Source organism: Glycine soja, chromosome 17 (genome assembly GCF_004193775.1).
Source record: "Glycine soja cultivar W05 chromosome 17, ASM419377v2, whole genome shotgun sequence".
Lineage (NCBI taxonomy): Eukaryota > Viridiplantae > Streptophyta > Magnoliopsida > Fabales > Fabaceae > Glycine > Glycine soja.
In genome coordinates this window covers 15,436,851-15,457,020 of record NC_041018.1, presented here as the reverse complement: position 1 = coordinate 15,457,020, position 20,170 = coordinate 15,436,851, and the positions used below count along the sequence as shown (strand labels likewise).

The following is a 20,170-nucleotide window of genomic DNA, read 5'->3' as shown; positions in this document are numbered from 1 at the left end:
TACCTGAGTTATACTTTCAGTGCAGTTTTTACTCATCTTACACTGATATTTGACAATATGTGCAATCATGAGGTTTTCTTTGCATATCATCTGCCGATCTCCCCAGTTTATGCAGATTAAGAACTGCATACAGATATTGCTAAGTGCTAACTGTTAATCAAAGATGGGTGAAGTGCTAACTGTTAATCAAAGATGGGTGAAATGTCTCAAGTGATACATTATACTATTTATCAATGAATCTCTTGTACAAGATCAAACCAAACCCAATAGAAATAAAATGTTACCCCTCTAGGTCTAGGAGATGCTTGTTGATTTCTTCTATCAATGCAGTCCTTTCTGTTACTTTCCTAAGGGGGACAGGGTACACTCACATGGAGATGGAGCCCCATCTTTCTAAAAAACATTTATTCACTTTTCTGGCCATACCAATCTGTTTGTATCTGATGCTAGTCTGGCCATTTTGTTTGTCACCAATTAGACATTAGCATTTTTTTGTTATACAGGAGAACTGTAGAACTCAACTGTAATTTTTAAGTGCAGGACTTTGCTGGCTTTCTTAATTTGTGATCATGCTTTCTAAACATTAAGCTGTAAAACAGTGCAGTTATAATTGGTTCTACTTTGTGTCACCCTAACTTTTTTTTTTGTCTCAACATTCATTCTAAAAACTGTTTCCTGTACTTTAGCTATTAGTTCTGCATTCCAGCTTGTATATACACAGTTCTGCATTTGATACTACTCGTAGAAAAAAAAAGACTGTAGGTTGAAGTGTATGGATGTTTGAAAGTCCTATTATATACATATCTATAGTCATATCTCATTTTTTTACCGGTTTGACAATAAATTTGAAAATTTGACTTTTAAGCGATTCGGTGTCCCTTAGTTAAGTAAATAAGACACTGGACTGTAATAATTTTTTTATAGAAAAAATATCAGGACCACTTAACAAAGTACATTGATTAAGTAAAAAGGGACATCAAAATCCTCTAAAACTATGGAACACTGGAACAATCACCGAGTACCAGAATCTGTTTACCGATACTTTGGTCCCCGTAGTCACTTTCGGTGTCTCAGTACAAATAATTTATTGCAACATTTGCAGTAATACCATTATTTGAATATTTGCATGTCCATGTGACAAAGCCGAGCTGCTATTCTTAGCAAAAGAAAAACTAAGATGATGAGTACCTAGAGATGGTTTTTCATTATTGCTTGTATTCCTTGTCATTATCAAGTGAAGTGGTCAAAACAGAAAATGCATTTTCACAGCATGTACATCTAGAACATGTTTGAAAATCCATTGTGAAATTATGTTTGAGACAAAAATAATTTTGCCAAGGGATCATGACTCCTTTCTGTGTTTATTTTGTTTTTATTTGTTGGATTTGCATTGAATAAATGTTTTAAACTCAGTTTTCAAGCAGCTGTGGTACTTTATCATACCACAAAAAAAAAAAAAAAGATTATGGGTGGTTTGAGTTTGAGAGAACTCTTCTTTTCTGAAAGGGTGATTTCTCTCTGAAATTTTGAACCTTTAGGACCCTTGTCTAACCATTATGTGTGGAAAGTGAAAATAATTGAGCAAGGTTGACAACGTAGGCTTCCATTGGGATAAAATGGGGTTTCTGGACTCTCACTAAAGACCACCAAGTACCCAAAAAAGATCAAAGAGAAAGGGCATGCAGACCGGTCACCACTCACTGGACGCATATTTTTGAAAATGACTGCCCCATAAATTGGTAAACCTCTGATTTGGGGAGGTTACTTTGTTTCTACTGTGGTCCTGTTTCTTTGCTTTTGTCACCCTGAGTTTGTTATGGTTCGCTATATGTTGCAGATGAATGATGCCCTTGTTATGATGGTTTGCAATAGTCCACAGCATGAGGGGTTTTCAAAGTGACAGCTATATATTCCTGCCAAACAATAATAATTCTGGTTGATATGATGAGTCCTCTTGAGAGTCAAATTCGGTTGTTACTTTAGGGCGCTTTCTCAATTCTTTATAAGGGGTACTAGCTAAAGTTACTCTTGTCTTGATTAATTGGTTCTAAGATTATTTAGCCAATTTTTTTTTTTGTCAAAATAAATCTTTTTCACCAACAAGTCTTTTGTGTTTGGACTAGTGATATGATATTCTTTTTAAGTAAAATATCAAATTTGAGTCTTGTGAATGAAAAAAATATAACTGAAAGAATAAATTTTACTAAAAGTGATCAGTGAGTTTTTTTTTTAATTGATATTAGTCATCAACAAAACTGATAGATATTTTGTATTAATATCATGGTGACAAGAAAAGAAGTCTTTTCCACGTATTTACTCACCAACCCAAAAAAGCTTACTAAAAGAAAGACTGTAATATATAGTTTCACTCTAACAAGGACAAGAGAGAAATATAGCATAACTTAATAGTCAAAACTTGTTTACACCTTTGTGTGCGTGTATGGGGATCAAAGTATGAATCAATGTGTATATGACTATACTCAGTGAAACGATTCTCGTACGTAGACAACCATGAGACAAGTAAGGTGCTCGATGATATCTGAAGTAGCTACCTAGCATCAATGCTAAAGACAAGCTGAACATGCTCCCCATGCACGTGGTTATTATTTGCCTTGTTATTTTCGTGGAAAATGCCAAATTCTTGAAGACCAATTATGTTTAAACTTTCATACACAATATTGGCTTAATTATTTTAGGCTCTGAAGTGTTTGAGCAACGAGACCAAAATACAGTTCCGTGCGCGGGAGTAATTTCTAGCGAAGCATCTATATAACCATCATTTTTTTTTATTGTAGGTCCAAATAGACCATAGCACGATTAGGGAAAGGACATGTATACTGAACTGTTATATTGACCAGGTACGCAGTGACTTATCCAAACCTACATGGTTAGAGGGTATCAGACTATCACGGCAACTTTTTTTTTATTTTTTATAGGCAAATATATTTTGATCTGCAAATTATAGTTGTTAATTTTGTTAATAAAAGTGATAGAATATGTGATATTTTCTTCGTTCATAATCATCAAATCCACCTTATATATTAATATGTTATATAAAGTTGACTTGATGGTTGAGAATGAAAGGTGAAAAAAAAGAAAAAAAATGAGAAATAGTGAATTTAAGCTCATGACCTCTTAATAACTCCAATCCTTATGCTACTCCACAAAGCCACCAAACCACCTTATAACTTATCACGTCAACCTAATGTAAAAATTACATACTAAAATTAGATTTCCATCAGCAATTAGACCACCTTATATCTCTTATCACGTCAACCTGTCTATTGTAAAAATTACAAACTAAAAGTAGGTTTGATAGGAAAAAACAATATCCGAATGATATATTATAAATATATTATTTGACTTTTTTTCTTTCCTTTCATGTTGTTTTGAGGTCGAAAATTGAACATTTCAAAGGTAAAATTTTCAAGATGAAACACTTATACATGATCTGAAAGCAACAAGATAATGAGTGACTTAATAAGCAACAATGAATATTAGAATAAATTTTGATACCATCATAAAATTTGAGTTTAAGATTAATTTTATCTCAAAAGTTAGTTTGAACCATATCATTAATGAGCGTGGGATCTCTCATATTTTCTTTTTACATTTTTTAACATGGGGAAGTATGAGAATAATTAACAATGGTTAAATATAAGACTAAAGCATAATGAACAAGTTAAAGATAGAGATTATTTAAGAAGAGGCAGAATAGTTCACATGTGATATAACAGAGCTGAAAAGTGAGTAGTGGTTGAGCCACAGCTATAGAAGTTTGTTTTGTATACATTTAGGGACAAAATGTCAACAACACTGGTACTTTTGTTTCTGCAATGTTGTGAACAGAAACAAGGAAGTTCAGAAAGTAGGAACAGCAGGAAATTTCGCGAAAACTTGTCTTTGGTCATCCTAATGTATTACTGCAGGCTAAATACACAAAAAAAAAATAAAAAATTGTTGTCAATTGTCAGTTTAAGACACCCAACAACTCCTTTGAATTTTGAAAGAACAGATAGAGTTATGTAGCTCGTAATTGAGCAGAGTGGGCCATTCCTCTCAACGTATCATTTCATTTGCTTTTTGGTCTATTCTCTTCTTGAGTGGTCAAAATCCAAGTTAACCACCATTATAATTTTTTCACAATTAGTCACAACAGCAGAGGTTAAGGTTAAAGCTCTGTCCTACATTTTCTGTCAAAAATTGAAATGATATTGTGGTCGAATGTACCTTTATGTTTTATAACATTATTATTCTGTCATAATAAAAGATGCCTAAGTCACATTTACAATTAGAGTGAAATTAATTAAGTAAGCTCCTACATTAACATTAGTCTTTAGGATTGTAAACATCAATCATTTTAATTCCCAGCTTTACAAAATCATCATTTTAGTTCCTAACTTTACAAAATGTGATCCAGATTAAATAAGAATTTTACAAAATAACTAAAGGTAAATAATCATTTTTATTTCTAAATGTGTGGAGCGCTAATAAATTCATTTCTGAAATATGGAAATTCAAATTTTAGTCCTCGAAATTGAAAAAAGTGCGACAAATTCATTCATCCGTTAACTTTTGTCTGTTACTATTAATGAAAGAGTCAACATGGTACATTCAAGAACGAATTTGTCAGTGATCTACACATTCAGGAACCAAAATGATTATTTATCCAAAATATGATTTAATCTTCATCTTTTCCCCTTTTTTAATCATTGCAAACATAATATTACAATAAACACTTAAAAAATAGGAAAACAAGTTAGAACAAATATAATAATAAGCATAATATTAATTAATAAACATATTTTATCTGTTTCTCTGAAATTTCTAACTTTTGAGACTCAAATAAAAATACATTGCCATTAAGTTAATTCTTACAAAAAAATAAAACCCAACTATCACTATCTAATGTTGTCACACTAGAAATTTCAGAGCAATAGACAAATTATGTTTATTAATTAATATTATGCTTATTATTATGTTTGTTCTAACTTATGTTTACTATCCTATTTTGTTAAGTGCTTATTGTAATGTTATGCTTGTAAGAATTAAAAAAGTGGAGAAGATAAAGATTAAATTATATTTTGGATAAATAGTCATTTTCATCCTTGAATATGTAGAACGCTGACAAATTCGTCCCTGAATGTACCACGTAGGCTCATTCATTAATAGTAACAGACCAAAGTTAATGGATGGATTGATTTGTTGCATTTTTTCACTTTTGGTGACTAAAATTTGAATTTTTATCTTTCGGGGTGAATTTGTTCGCACCCTACACATTCAGAGATAAAAATGATTATTTATCCAATAATTAAAATGACTCACGCTTATGATCTCATTAGTCATTACTAATTTAAAGGTTTACTCGACTTGATCACTAATACGACTTTGCTCACTTAGCTCATAAATTGAGTACAACATTAATACTCCATTTGAATAAATTTTCCCATAAAAAAGTTAAAATGGATAATTTTTTTTTTTTGCATAAGCTAAAATTAACTTATGTAATTTACAAGTTCATTTCATTTAACTTAAAAAATTAAATGCATAAATTAATTTTAACTAATAAAAAAGTTTAATAGATTTTACTTTCTTATTTTCTTCTATTATTAAGTGTTTATGAAAAAAGAAATTATTTAAATAGGTCTTACAGAGGTTTAGGAACAACTTAAAAAATAAGTTTTTGTATGAGATTAATAAACAAAAACTATTATAATTTTGACATAATTGTATGGAGAAACCAACAAGTTGTTAATTTAAGTGATAGTGAACTTAATCTCTTAAGTAAAGTCTGAGGTTGAGTCTTGTAAATAAAAAAAATGTCATTTGGAGTGGAGATTCCACTAAAAATGATCAAGTCGGAGATTAGTTATTTACAAAACTGGTAAATTAATGTTATGATGACTCAAAAAATAACTGTGAATAAGTTATTAGATATAAAGCAATTTTTACATTATTGTCCAATTTTAAATTGACATTTCCTCTAACGAGTTTAATTTTATTAAAAACTATGAGATATAAAAAAGTTTAGTTGCATTTTTTTTGTCTCTGAAGTCTTAAAGTTTCAAAATGTCACAAGTTGTCCCTCAATTTTTTATGAAATTTACCCTCCATTTTACAAAACATTGTGAATTTTCCCCATGTAGAAAAGTCACCTCAATTAAGATGTTTTGTAATGGTTTTTCTTTTAAAAAAGTCACAATTAAGATAATTTTGTAATATTTTTTTCATTAATTATGAAGGTTTTTTACATGGAGAAAAAATTCACAATATTTTGTAAATTGGGAGGCAAAATTTGAAAAAAAAAATGGAAACAAAATCTACAACACTGTAAAACTTTAGAACTAAAAAAATATAATTGAGCTTATAAAAAAATTGTATCAATACGTTGACAAAAATACTTAATAAGGGATATGCTAAGAGACAATCCTAAAAATATGGGCTTCTTGAACATTAGAAAGAACGTAACCCAACTCTTGACCAAATGGGGCACAGGCTAGCTGCCCGTATGTACATGGACCAACCAAATCAATAGCCTAAAATTTCATGCCACTTTGTCCTCAACAATTTGTAAGGATATAAAGCTTGCAAGTCTAGCTCTCTTTTGGACCCCTAGTTTTATTGACTTCTTGAACTCAATTCTGGATTAAGACATGTTTCATTGTTTTTTTCTTTTTTCTTTTTGGTCCATGGCTTAAACAAATAATATGTTGTGATTAAAATGTGGCTCTCGAGTGGTGGGCCTGCTGAAGTGAATGTAAACCGGGTTTTATGTTATTCTAAAACACTTGTAACAGTAATCTAGCATCACTAAGTTCAACCTACAATGAATATGTTTATCAAGCAAGATGATTGCAACGGCATTATTTCATTTTAAGTCGAAAAGCTAATTATATACAAGTTTGAAATTTGGACCACTGAGAAGAAGGGTATTGCATACACATGGGAAATACCAGATTGGCAGATTGCAGATAAAATGAAGTTAATGAACTGACCTCATCCAGCAACCTATATGGAGCCCATCTCTCTGGCCTCAACAATTCTTCTATCTCTATCATTACTATGATCTAACTCAAAGATAAGACCTTTTGCATTATGAAAATAGTGTCTCCACATTGGTCAAATCTTCATAAAAATTGGCAAGAAAACAAATCGCTGTAGTTTACTTGTAACTCTTGAAAATTACGTGGTCATAATTTTACTCATGAACCAATGTAATACTTCGACATAAGTCAGCAAATACCGGACTACAAGCACAGCACAAATACTTTGGCAAAAATACACAACAAATATATCCCTAATACTGAAAAATTATTAAGTAGCTCTGAGCCATTATGTCTTCATTAATCTTTACATTACATATAGTTAAATATTATTAATTATTTATAGTAAATTGAAAAACTTGAATACATATTACGTAGATATGAAGCATAGACACTAGGTGGTCTTGAACTACTTATCGAGGCTTGAGGCCCATGAATCACAAGTTGTATCTTGTCCTATTCTTCCACTCCCACATATTGAAGCTGACATTTGAGCACTAAACAGTCTCAACTTTAAAGCCTGTCTCAGACTCATTTGTTTTATGAAATTTCCTCTCGCCATAATTCATAAAGGAAGCACATGGAAGAATTTATTTGAGCTTATGCCACTTTTTTTTTATAAACTCTTAAATAAACTTAACTTAACAAACTAGCCAAGCTTGTTCGATTTGTTGGTCAATACTCAATACCATCAACTACGCTCACTGTTTAACACTAATGACATGCTAACAAAGAACTATATATAGCTAGTTTAGAGACGGTGAAGAACTAAACAAGTTTTGATAAACAGTGGCTGTTTTTGTTTCAATAGTGATTGAAACACATGCCTATTGCCAACAGCTAGTGTATTGTACTTTAAGTTTCTGTGTCTTCTTCTTTGGATTCGTAACTCATCCGAAAGCCACAAAAACGAACTAGGCAATTATGGTCCTTGCAAATAGTTTGATCTTATATAATTACGACCATTTACATTGAACACTGGGAGACAGAAGCGAGACAGGGATGATAAGAAAAGATTTTTGTACTGTTCTAAAGTCTTATATGGAGCTTACGGTTTCAATTATTTCGTAGGTTTCAACATAAGACATGCAAATTAACTATCCCATTGCCTTCTATAAGAAACTGTTTTAAGAACCAAGAAGATGAATTTCAGAATAGAATAGTGTAGCTCATACATTCTCCATAAATATATGTCACATCAATAATGAAGAGTATGCCGGATGTTTTCTTTCTTCATTTTGTTATTAATTTGCATGTTAGAGTGATTTTCTCTGTTATGCAGGTCCTTCCTTCGTAGAAAATCCGTTGTTTTAACTTTTAAATTTGAAGATATAAAGTGAATTGGAAGTTTAAAGAAAAAGAAAAAATGTCACTTTAATTTCATATGCTAATAAAATTATCAACTAACATTTAATGTTAAAAAAATTTGACTTCCACCAACCTCGAAACGGTGACACAACCATTCCCTTAGTATAGGATAGACAACTTCGTCTGATTCCCCATAAAAATATTTTTCACATCGATAATGAAAAGTGTTTATTTTACTGGATAATGAAAAGTCTGTTTAGTTGTTTTCTATTGAGTATTGAGCATCAAAATATGTTTATAATCTTACATTTTATTTTGAAGGAATGTGTATAAACTTACTATTTTAAATTAAATAAGTTTTTAAAGCGAAATTATACTTTTAAAAAATATCAGATCTTAAAACAAGTATCAGATGAATAGATTAAGTTTGGACTTATTATGGTTTAGAGGTAAATTAGACTCAAACCTCATAAAATTTAGTTTAACTCAACTTCATTATACCATTTATTTTTTAACTCATTTTTTTTACTTATATTATACATCATTAATTTTGCAAGGTTTAAAAAATGAATAAAACGAGAAAGATTCTGGTTCCGTTGCGTCCGCGACACGTCTAACAATTTCAAACAAGGAGATGGAAAAATTAAACAAGTGGTAGTTAACTACCACTTTAGTATAGGACGGAACAATAACAAAGAGTATCTCTGTATGAAGTTATGAACCTAATTTTTATAAATCCGAACGTGTACTTATTCACTCACATGAAATAAGAACTAATATGTTGACTGAGTTTTTTTTTTTTTTTTTTTGAAGTTATAATAACAAGTTGAGAATTAAAGAAACAGTAAATAAGTAAACGGCTTAGCAAGTCATAGGAAGTGTGTCTCGCTATAGTGAAACATCGGATATGGGAAAACTTTGGTCTCGGAGGCAAAGTTGTTATGCCAGCAGTATCAAAGTCCAAATCCACAGAATTCTCTTTTGAGTTTCATAATTGCTTCTTCATCCCTATAAATAAATCATTACCTCAGCTTCATCAGTAGCATATATATTATTCACCAAAAAAAAAATATTCAGTAGCATGTATATATAATATCGTTTACCTATAACTGAAGCATAATGACCATCACTAGCGATCTTTATCGTTGCTAATATTAGCTATTATGGGATTACTTTTTCATTAGTCAAAACACGAAAAAAAAAAATTAAGGATACAGTACGGAACTATTGAGATATATTTTCTTTGAAAGGAAGATATCCCGTAATCGAAAATCATAATATTAACTCTCGAGGCATAAAAATCATTGAAATAAATTTTATTTCTTTTTATTTTTTTTATTTTTGATATGCTCGATCATAAAATCAAATCCTTTGTTGCCTAAGGAACTCGGTGTTTATTAATTATTTTTTGTAAGTTAAAAAACTCAACTGCAAGTAATGTATTGATTGAAACTCAACTGTAAGTTAAAAAACTCAACTGCAAGTTAAAAAACTCAATCATAAAATCAAATCCTTATTAATTATGTTAAAAAACATTTGTTTTCAGTTTAACTTAATGATTTATTTTACTCTGTTTTGGATTTATCAATTTTAGTATTTCCTCATTTATAAGTATGTATTAATTCAAATATTCATGGTAAATAATACAAATGCATAAAATAATTGCTAAATTATTAATGATTAAAAAATGAAAACAATAGAAATAATAAATTATATATAAAAAAATATTTTCCGATGAAAATTTGCGATGAAACAATCCCTCTTAAATGATCCATGTGAAATTTGTGACCAACAAATTCGTCTAAAATTTCTGACAAGAAAAATCTGTTTAAAATTAACCTTTCATCAGAAATTTTTCATGAAATCTTTCTAAAGGAAATTTTTGACGGACTGAAAAAAGTCCGTCAATTTTTATTTCCTATGACATTTTTTCGACGGATTTTTAGTAGTGTAATCTTAACTTGGTTCGACTAATAAGTTTTTCCTTCTTTATCAATATATGATATCACTGGATAACTTCAACTACGAGATTTGCAACGACTTCATCTTAAGCATGGTATATGATATACTACATATTTGCTTTCATTTAGTAGAGGATTGGGATATTGTGCGTGTTTAGATCTTATTCCCTTCTCTTCTTCCCTCGCATGCATTGCAACTATGACAGTTAAACTTAGTTACCGTTAAAAATGAGTGGTAATGGATACTATATAATTATCTATTATATTAAATACATATGAACCACTAGCAAAAACTGGACCCAAAATCTTTAGTCAAATCTTAATGGAAACGATAATATTATATAGTTCCTACATATAATATAAATAACACTATAATTTGTGCTGTTGGGTCCTGATGGATAGAACTTAGAAGATTCTTTCGATATCTTCGTGTCGATGCTTTTAATTTGGTCGTATAAGTGGTCATTATTGTTTCAATTAAAGTTCTTTGCTTCATAGTGATATCCAAATTTGCCTTGTAATCTTTCGTTCAGATTTTGTTCCTCGAAGTGATATATTAATGTAAATAACCATTTTAAGGCTAACATATTTTTGGTCCTTAAAAATATGTCTTTTGAAATTAATTTTATTTACATTTATTTTATTTTAGTCTTTTTTAAGAATTATTCGGTTTTTTAGAAGTAGAATTATTTGGTTTAATCCTTTAAAAATTAAACGTTCATATATTTTTAATCTACGGTAAATAACTAAAAGTAAACTGTTTTTATTAAATTTTGGGATTAAAATTAAATAAACACTAAAATAAAATAAATAACATTTTCACAAGAATATTTAAGCCAACATCATACATAATTACACAGCCATTTCACCAAAGGCAATTTTAATTTCAATATTGTCGTAAAACGACGACAAAGCAGAGAGTAAGTAACACTGGCTCTTGATCAAGAATATTTGGTGTACTAGCTCTTCTCTTGGTTCAAACAAAAGTTACAAAAAGAAATGAAAAGATTGGTTAAGATCTTTAGCCAAAACAATCTAATGGACAATAGGAAGAAGATAGACAAATAAACTTGTTGTCTTTTGAATTACGTACCAGTCCTTTAGGATTTATGTAAGGATGGTCCAACGTGAGAAACTCAGAATATAATCCAACAAGCTAGAGAAGTATATATACTGCACAAATGAAGTACAGACGAGCCAAAATTTGTCAATATTTACAGATTTACTCCAAGCAGAAACCGAAGAAATTAAGGTTATTTAAGGAATTTTGAAAAATAACTAAAAGGGAGTAAGCTAGAATAAATGTTAATAAACAGTCTATAACCTATTCTTTCAAGAACAATTTTCTTTTTTGAAATTTATTGAAACCATAAAATTATGTGTGTCTCATTTTTTATTTAATAAATGTCACTCATAATTTCATTTTGTTTTTTAAAAAATTGAACTAATAACAAAAAGTATTTCTTAAATTTCATCAATAGAATTTAATTTAGATATATTTTTTTGAAATAAGAGCAATATTATATCTCACAAAAGTACTTTCATAAAAATACAAAAAGTCTAAGTCAACAAAATATGAAACGCATAATTGTTTTCGAAGGGAAAAAGAATGAAAGTAATTCTTCAATAGAATAGAATCACAACACATAAAATTTGTTTACTTTTGTACCGTAGATTTTTTACCATTAATTATTTTTCTTAAATGAATTATTATGAAACTCGACAATCGTATATAATATATGACAGTCTATAATTACATGTCAGTATAGAAATCTTATACTATCAATAAATTTCAATATCCCAAATTTCAACAAACCTCAACCATTGTCATGTTTGTTTTAAATTGTTCCCTGCCTCGTTTAGAAGAATTAGTATGGGTTTACTTTAAACAAACGACGCCATCACAAAATCAGCAAACGTGAACCAAAGTCCAAATGGACGTACCAATTCCTAGAAATTATGCTATCTAACGTTAAGTAATGTTGATATTGTTAATTTTGCATTTTTATTAAAACCGGTTATTCAATTTTTCTTCTTTATTAAAAGTTGGTCTGATATTCTTAGAAGTTACAATTACGTTACAAAAGTTTTGGTTGCAAGATTCATCACATATAAGAAAATAAATAATAAGCATATAGTGATTTCAGTGAGTAGAAAAAGGAATCAAGATCCTTTTAAAAAAGAAGAAATGAATGAAGACAGAATCTATTCCTTAAAAATCAATTAGCAAATGAATTGGCAGAGAGATGGTCAATGGACTTGGCACAATTACAACACACAATATTGAATCAAACACAAAAACCTATTAGTCAATCATAAGTACACTTTTTTTGTTTTCTTTTTTCTTTCTACAAAACCAGTGTGTGGCAAATCATGGTTTAGACGCTATAATGATAAGAGGAAGAAGAAGAGAAGGAGGATGAGATCTTTTCAAGAACTTGTAGTGCCTCTTTCATTGGAGGCCTTTTCTGGGGAATGCTAGAGACACAACTATACCCTAGCTTGAAGTAGGCCAACAAGGCCTCCTCCCTACCCTCCATGTCGGCCCGTATAACCATATCAACCATGCGCAAGGCCCGGTTCTTATCCTCCACCAAAAGCCCGGGACCCTGGCCCATATCATCCAAAACCACAATCTTTCCCGTTAGCAACTCAAGAAACATTACCCCAAAAGAGTACACGTCCCACTTGGGGTGAGGCTTCAAGTTCCTGAGCGACTCAGGAGCATGATAAGGAGACACACCACTTATTGAGCTTGGGCTCGGGCTCGGGCTAGGCCCAAACGTCATGTCTTGGAAACTATCTCGTGATGCCGTGGATCTCTTGCTCCCAAAAATACGCGCGGACCCGCCAGCTTTATAGCTTGTGTCACCCGTCACTATCCTCTCAAGCCCGAAGTCTCCAATCTTGGGCTCCATGTCGTTGCCCAATAGAATATTGCTGGGCTTCAAGTTTCCATGCACGTGCTTCTTCTCGTGGAGGTAAGTCAGCCCACGTGCCACTCCTTTAGCTATCTTGAGCCGGATTTCCCACGGTAAATGACTCGGCGAGGACCCCACTTTCCCTGTCAACATTTCAAGCACACAAATTTTTACTTTATCATCATCCGAGAGTAACATTGACCAAAGTTGTTGCACCAAATACACTAATTTAAAATAATAAAAAAAACACTACTTTTACTACTACTTTTCTCTTCATTCTACATGAAAAATGCACAAAAGAACAATTATTTTGGTGTAACATGGGGGGAATAATAAGAGCAATGATATAACAAGTTAATTGAGCGTGGCAGTGTTAATGAATGATACACTAACAAGAAATGGTCCAGTTTTTTGAGAGAGGACACGAGAAGAGAGTGTGACGCGAGAGAGAAACAAAAAAGGGGCATATTGGGTGTTCCCAATTAAGGTTACGCGTTTCGCTATCAGAAACGACCCATGGCACTATTACTACATGTCGACACGGTTGACTAGAGATGCATTAAAGTAAAAGGATTCAGTTGCAACTACTCCACCGTCGTTGTCAAAATTATATGAAGCGCATTCTAGCAAAACCCAGGGCACTATGCTAAGATGCACAGAGAACAAGAAGCGAAAGAGAAGAGAAGAGAAGGGACTTACTGTAACGAACATTGGCGAGGCAACCGTTTGGAACGAAGTCGTAGATGATGAGCTTCTCGTCGTGTCCCCAATAGAATCCACGAACGCGAACCAGATTAGGGTGCACCAGTTTAGCAATAAGCCGAACTTGGTTCTCGAAGTCCTTGAACCGCTCCACGCCACTCTCGCCGATTCTCCTAACCGCTAACGACGTGCCGTCTTCCAGAACTGCCTTGTACATTATGCTGGACCCCGTGGCACCCAATATGTACGCGGAAGCCTTCAGCAGCGTTTCGACCTCCAGTTGTCGTTCACCGTCCACAGTAACTAGAGTCCCCGTGTTGTTATTATTATTATTATCATGTGTCGCCGCCGTGGCTCCCTCCACTTCACTTTCGGAAGAGCTTGTTGTCTCGGAAGAATCTTCCTCTTCCGTTCTCTTCCTCAAACACGACCACCTCGTGAAGCCTCTGGATTCTGAGGTTGTTGACGAGGAACTCTCGCTTCTGCTTCTTGTTATAGCCGCTTCGTTCTTCTTCTTTGTGCTCTCCGCATCCTTCTTTTTCTTCAAACGGTACACGTAGACACACAGCATGGCCAAGATTCCCACGCCGATTATGTCTCCGACCACGATTCCTATGATCGTTCCTTGTTTGAGACCCCTCTGTTTCTGCCCCGTCGGCGCCAAAGGAGAATCATCGAAACTCTTCGGTATTGCGGCGATTGCAGGAGGAGAAATAGGAGCAGAAGCTTTTGGCTCCGACGACGGCGAAGAAGGAATAGGACAAGGATTCTTTGTTATTTCTCCACACAGATTAAAGTTGCCGTTGAAAGACTTCGAATTCTGATTCGTGAACACAGTGGAGTCTGGAACCTCGCCGGTTAAGTTGTTGAAGGAGAGATCAACGGTGGCGTTCCCCGGAATCTCCGCCGCGAACTCCGTCGGGATTTCGCCGGAGAATCTGTTGTAGGAGATGTTCAAGTAACGCATATTATCACCGCCGAAATCCTTGGGAAGAGAACCGTTCAAGAGGTTTGAAGACAGATCCAAAACCTGCAACGTTCTTAACCCGCTGGGAAGAAAGCCGAACAAGTAATTGTTCTTGAACGAAGCAACAGTTAGGTTTTGCATGTTGGAAAAACTTTCAGGCAATTTTCCCGCCAAGGCATTGTCGGAGAGGTTAAGAAACTCAAGATTCCGAAGCTGAGACAAGGACTCCGGAACCTCACCTGTGATAAGGTTATTAGACAGGTTCAGGAACCGAAGCTCGGAGGCTTGGGAGAGAGACGAAGGAAGAGACCCGTTAAGGGAGTTGTTGGAAAGGTCAAGAATTTGAAGGTGTTCAATAGAACCCAGATCGGAAGGAACCGAACCTAGAAACTGAGAATTGGGAAGCAACAACGACGTGACGCGGTTTTCGTTGGAACAAGAAACTCCGTTCCAGGAACATGGAGTCTCATCACTGTAGTTCCAGTTTGCAAGAACGTAGAGTGGGTCGTTCAACACAGCGTACTTGAAGGAGAGTAACAGAACACCGTCTCTACTGAGAGCGCAACATTGGTTAACAGTGACGAGAAGAATAACCAATGAGATTATCAAAGTTGGAAAGAGGAGACTCATGGTTTCATTTCACACTCTGATCCCACATCGTTGAGAGTAAGAAGACCGGAGGGAGAATGAGGAGATAAAAGGGTAACGGGGATTTATTGCGATTGGACAGAAGGCCATGGGTATAAAAAATAAAAATAAATTAGAGGACATAAAACAGCTCACCAAAAACCGTTCTCTGAAGCCACGCTAACGCTGCTATGATTTATGGTTGAGCTTCAAATAGTTAATTACTTAATCTCTCTCTCTCTCTCTCTCTCTTCTTAGTACTCTATTTGTAAAGTGATATGCGTGTATAGTATAGCATCTTTTTTTACTACTACTAGACATGCAGGTGGAGTTGGAAAAATTTGTTATTTGCAAACTCTTTTGTGGGGGGATTGACTTCACAAGCTCCCCAATGATCGAATCCCTGTGTGAATATAATTATGTCTTGGTCTGTTTTATTATTTAATAATACTTTCACTTACCAATGAAAAAAATAAAAAAAAATTGGCTATTTATACTTTATTATAGCTAAATGGACAAGCTGTCATTTTGTTATTTTCTATTCTACTTTCTGTTAAGGAATGGAAAAAGTTGATGAAAATTCTACGGCAATTCGATCTTCCTAGTTGGTAATTGGATGCCATTATTTTCACCTCGGCGAAGGAACAGGGAAGGGGAAAGGATTTGAGAACCAACGGAAAATGTTTTTAAAAAGAGGAACAGAAATTAAGCACAGTATGTTTCTTCTCTGAAATAATTTATGCATTGGCACAACATATAGCTGTGTGTCATGCCATTATTGAAGAGGGTCACAAAACGTAATTCCATTATCCCGTCGCAACGTCCTCGTCATTATTGGATTAAATTAATTGAAGTGAAAAAAAATATAAAAATCTGATCTCATTTTAGTGTCCCCAATTTTTAATTTGATTAGAGGCCACCAATAAGAATAATAGGTGTGTGTCATGTCATGTATATATGAACTTATTAAGAAATAATTAATAAAGTCAGATGGCTGAATTTGTTAATATAAATTTGATTTTCTAATTGCATGTACAGAGAAAATTTTATTAGAAAAGATAAAATTTACTTCGATAATTTCAAAAGTTAATTCTATAACTTTCAGTCATAGAAAGACCTTCTTCCAGAAAAGCCCCATTAATTAGCTAGGGGGACAATAAATACATAGTACCATATCTAATCACCGTGGGAACCATCTTGTTTTTTACTTATAGTTGTCGATGAACTATAATCCATAAATTTGATGAGGATGGCTCAAAAACAATTCTATAGTACAACGAGTCTCAGCAAAAAAACATCCTTATTTTGGCGGTGGACAAAAATCAAACGGACCCCCATTTTGTGTTTGTTTACATCTTTTATGAAACAATGGCAGATACTGTAGATTCGCCATTAGATTATTTGCAATTGCAAGGTAGCACCAATCCGAATTTTAGGTAACAGTTTTGGTCTTTTAGCGTAGTACAGAACATTTGATCCGTTTCAGACTTAAGGAACTATAACATTGATGGTTTCAGCTCACACACACATGGGAACGCATTATGACTTGCACTATAATTTTATTCTTTATTACCCTGGCTCCTGCATAATTTAATATTTGTTGGCAGCTTTACTTACCTATTATTTAAAAATCCAAAAAGATATACCAAAGTAGGCAATTAATTAGTACCCTTTTAAAAATTGGATCGAACCCAAGATTCAAAACTTATGGTACCTGCTTTTATATGGTGGAAAATTCACTTGGCAAACATGATCTAGACTAAAGTATGTGTGACTTTTACTTTTCTGGCTCTATTAGTAGTAAAAGCTCCTTTAATTCTTTTTCAATTAAGATCAACCCTTTTATTCTTTGCTAGGGATAAAGGTTAAATGGGCTCTTAAAGCATATACACATCTTGCTTTTCTTTAATACATATTCTCTTCCCATGTAGAAAAAGGTGCCAAGAGCTACTAGAAAGGAGAAGGTTGGGGCCATGGCTGTTCGAGGGAGATCACCAAAAAAGTTGCTTCATGAAAGATTAGACTATGGAAGCTCGATAGATGATTTAAGATGCACCAAACCAACGTTTAATTAGGATTGTGACTGCATGTTAACCAAAACTAGCGCCCATAATACTCTACTAAACTATGAAAGTAACGTGTACATATATGCTTATGCTCAACCAACCCCCATCCAAGAGAGGAATTTAATTTAAAACAAAGATTAGAATGCATTAATACGGATTAACCAACTCCATACTAATGGCAAAAGAGAAAACAAAAAAAAATGTTAAAGGGAATAAAAAAGGACTTTGCAAATACATAATTTTGGAGGGGAAATTTAAGTGATGTCTATGTCATTTCTTATTATCTTTTCATTTAAGACCTTTTGTAGGTGATCTCAAACTTTGTGAAAAGATTCTGCCCCCTATGCCTTTAAGTTGGTGTACAATGATTAAGGGCCAAAAAGAAATTTGACTATTCATTGAGCGAATGTAACACTTTTACTGATCAGTGGCGCCTGGCAACATAATGTTTGTTTTTACCTTTTCTTTCATCCACATTGAACAGAACAGAATAATGTGGCTGTTCCTTTGAACTCACAAGACTTTTTATTTACATCTTTGCTCCCCCCAATGAACGGATCATGTTTCTTTTCTCTCCCTTCCTTCTCAAATAAGTTAACCGGTTGAATCTTTAAACCCTCTTGACATTTTGCTCAGTAGATCAGCAACCGGGTATTTTTAAGTTTTTAACAGATAATGTATAGTGAGAGGGAAGATTAATTAGTTGACTTGACTATGCCAAAGTGAACGAAAATCAATGAAGAAAAAAAAGGGTTAAAAACTTGTCGAGAAAGCTAAAAGGATCAGTTGAAGCAATATATTGAAGAGGTGGTTTCAGCAGTTGTTGAGCTTCTTCGGTAAGTGGAGTCGACCCCGTGAATGGAAAGGCATGGCATCATGACTTGGTCCAAAGTCTAACAAATATTAAACAATTTGTGTCATGGGGCACTTGGATTCAAGACCTAGTTAGTTGCTGCTCCTAAACACCAGGCTGAACAAGGTTTGTTTTCTCACTGGCAACTTTTGTCTTGTTCTTTGTCTAACGTTAATTCAGATTTGTACAACTTGATTCACACATGCATGCATAATCTAAGTTGGGAATTTATGCATTTTTTTTAAAATTCAAATCAAGTTTTTTTAAGGATCATAATTAGGATTTTTACCCCCAATAGAACCTTAAGGTAATCTTATAAACTTTAGTTACGTGGATTGACTATAGAACTAATCTTCATGTTGGAGCTTACATGTAGTTATACTTTGTAAATTTTTTGTCTCTCCCCAAGTGTATATTATACATCAATCAGAATCAACATTTCTTTCATAAACTCAATATGGGTCATTAATTGAATTACATTCATAAAATACTTCAATTAAATAAAAAGATATACGTCATTAAATTATCTGAAAAAAACAACTGAATTCAAATTATTATAAGGTGTGAGGATCTTGAAGTGTGATTATGAATTAGTAACAAATTATGTTTAATTAGCTAGTGTCAATGGCCTACTAATTAAATAATAATCATTAATTGTAACTCCCAGAATTCCGACACAGATACTTGCACATGAAGACTGCACATGGCCGAGCATCGGAATAACATTAACGACATCGTCACTTCATTAGTCACCACCGTGGCACCCTGCGATTCGTCTATTTTAAATTTTAGATTTATTCAGTTAATTAGAAGGACAATTGTTATTAGTAATTGTACAAATAGTCAAGAGCAATATCCCCGTGTTTCGAGAATGGGATAATATTGAAAATAGTAACACTCTGCTCATAACAAATTATGCCCTTGGGGTAGTTTTTTTTTACTCTATTAGTATTTATAATTTTTATTTATTTAGTTTTCTTCTTACAACTTCATTCATTCATTCACCAATTTTTTTCACACTTCTATTTATTCACTCTCTAGATATCAACTAACATAATGCTGTGATGTCTATATACTTGTCATTTTCCTTTATTAAGAGAGTACATGGTAATTGTTTATAGACTCAATGTTATTGATATATAAAACATTTTAAAACCAAAGTAGAAAGATAAATAGTAAAACTGCAGCCTTTCCTGAAACCTAATGTGTGCCTTTATTTTTCTTCTGAGTTTTAAATGGAGGTTAAAAAAATTGAAAAAGTATATGTTTAACATTGCAACTCCTCATACTATTGTATCCTCTGGTTGTGTTTGAAGACAACTAATGTAGACAAAAATCAAACGAATACAATAATGCACTATGGCTGATTATGATTCCCATAAATAACTTATATTCAAAAGTCAAATACATGCTAAAATTTTCTAATATTTTATAGAATTAAATCATCTTGTAATTTATTAGATATTTTCTAATTCTAAACAAATGCATGCTAGAATTTTCTAATTTATTATAGGTATTTCCTAAATAATTGCCTTTACTTTTTGCATAGATAATTTATGTTGTTTCTTTGGAAAATGATGTAGTATATAAGGCAATGACATTTTGTAATATTGCAATTGACATTCTAGAAAACAAAAAAAAAAATGCTCTAAATTGAATGGTAAAAGGTTGTTGATTGAGCATAAAAGAGTTTTCTTATTCTGATTTAAAGACTTAGTTTTG

General features: G+C 32.8%; 1 protein-coding gene across 1 annotated transcript; it reads right to left on the bottom strand.

Annotated features, from left to right (window-relative positions):
* Positions 1-12,501: 12,501 nt before the first annotated feature.
* LOC114393478 (probable LRR receptor-like serine/threonine-protein kinase At4g37250) lies at positions 12,502-15,830 on the bottom strand. Its single transcript, XM_028354829.1, has 2 exons — positions 13,933-15,830; positions 12,502-13,376 (listed from the first exon to the last, which is right to left on the bottom strand). Exons 1-2 carry the CDS (start codon positions 15,530-15,532, stop codon positions 12,691-12,693), a joined length of 2,286 nt encoding a protein of 761 aa, XP_028210630.1. The 5' UTR covers positions 15,533-15,830; the 3' UTR covers positions 12,502-12,690.
* Positions 15,831-20,170: the final 4,340 nt, after the last annotated feature.

What these genes read in the sequence shown, in the direction of transcription:
- LOC114393478 (XM_028354829.1), bottom strand. Translation starts at nt 15,532, where the DNA reads ATGAGTCTCCTCTTTCCAACTTTGATAATCTCATTGGTTATTCTTCTC. An exon ending in CCTCGCCAATGTTCGTTACA is followed by an intron (nt 13,377 to 13,932) that starts GTAAGTCCCTTC and finishes AAATGTTGACAG; the next exon opens with GGAAAGTGGGGTCCTCGCCG.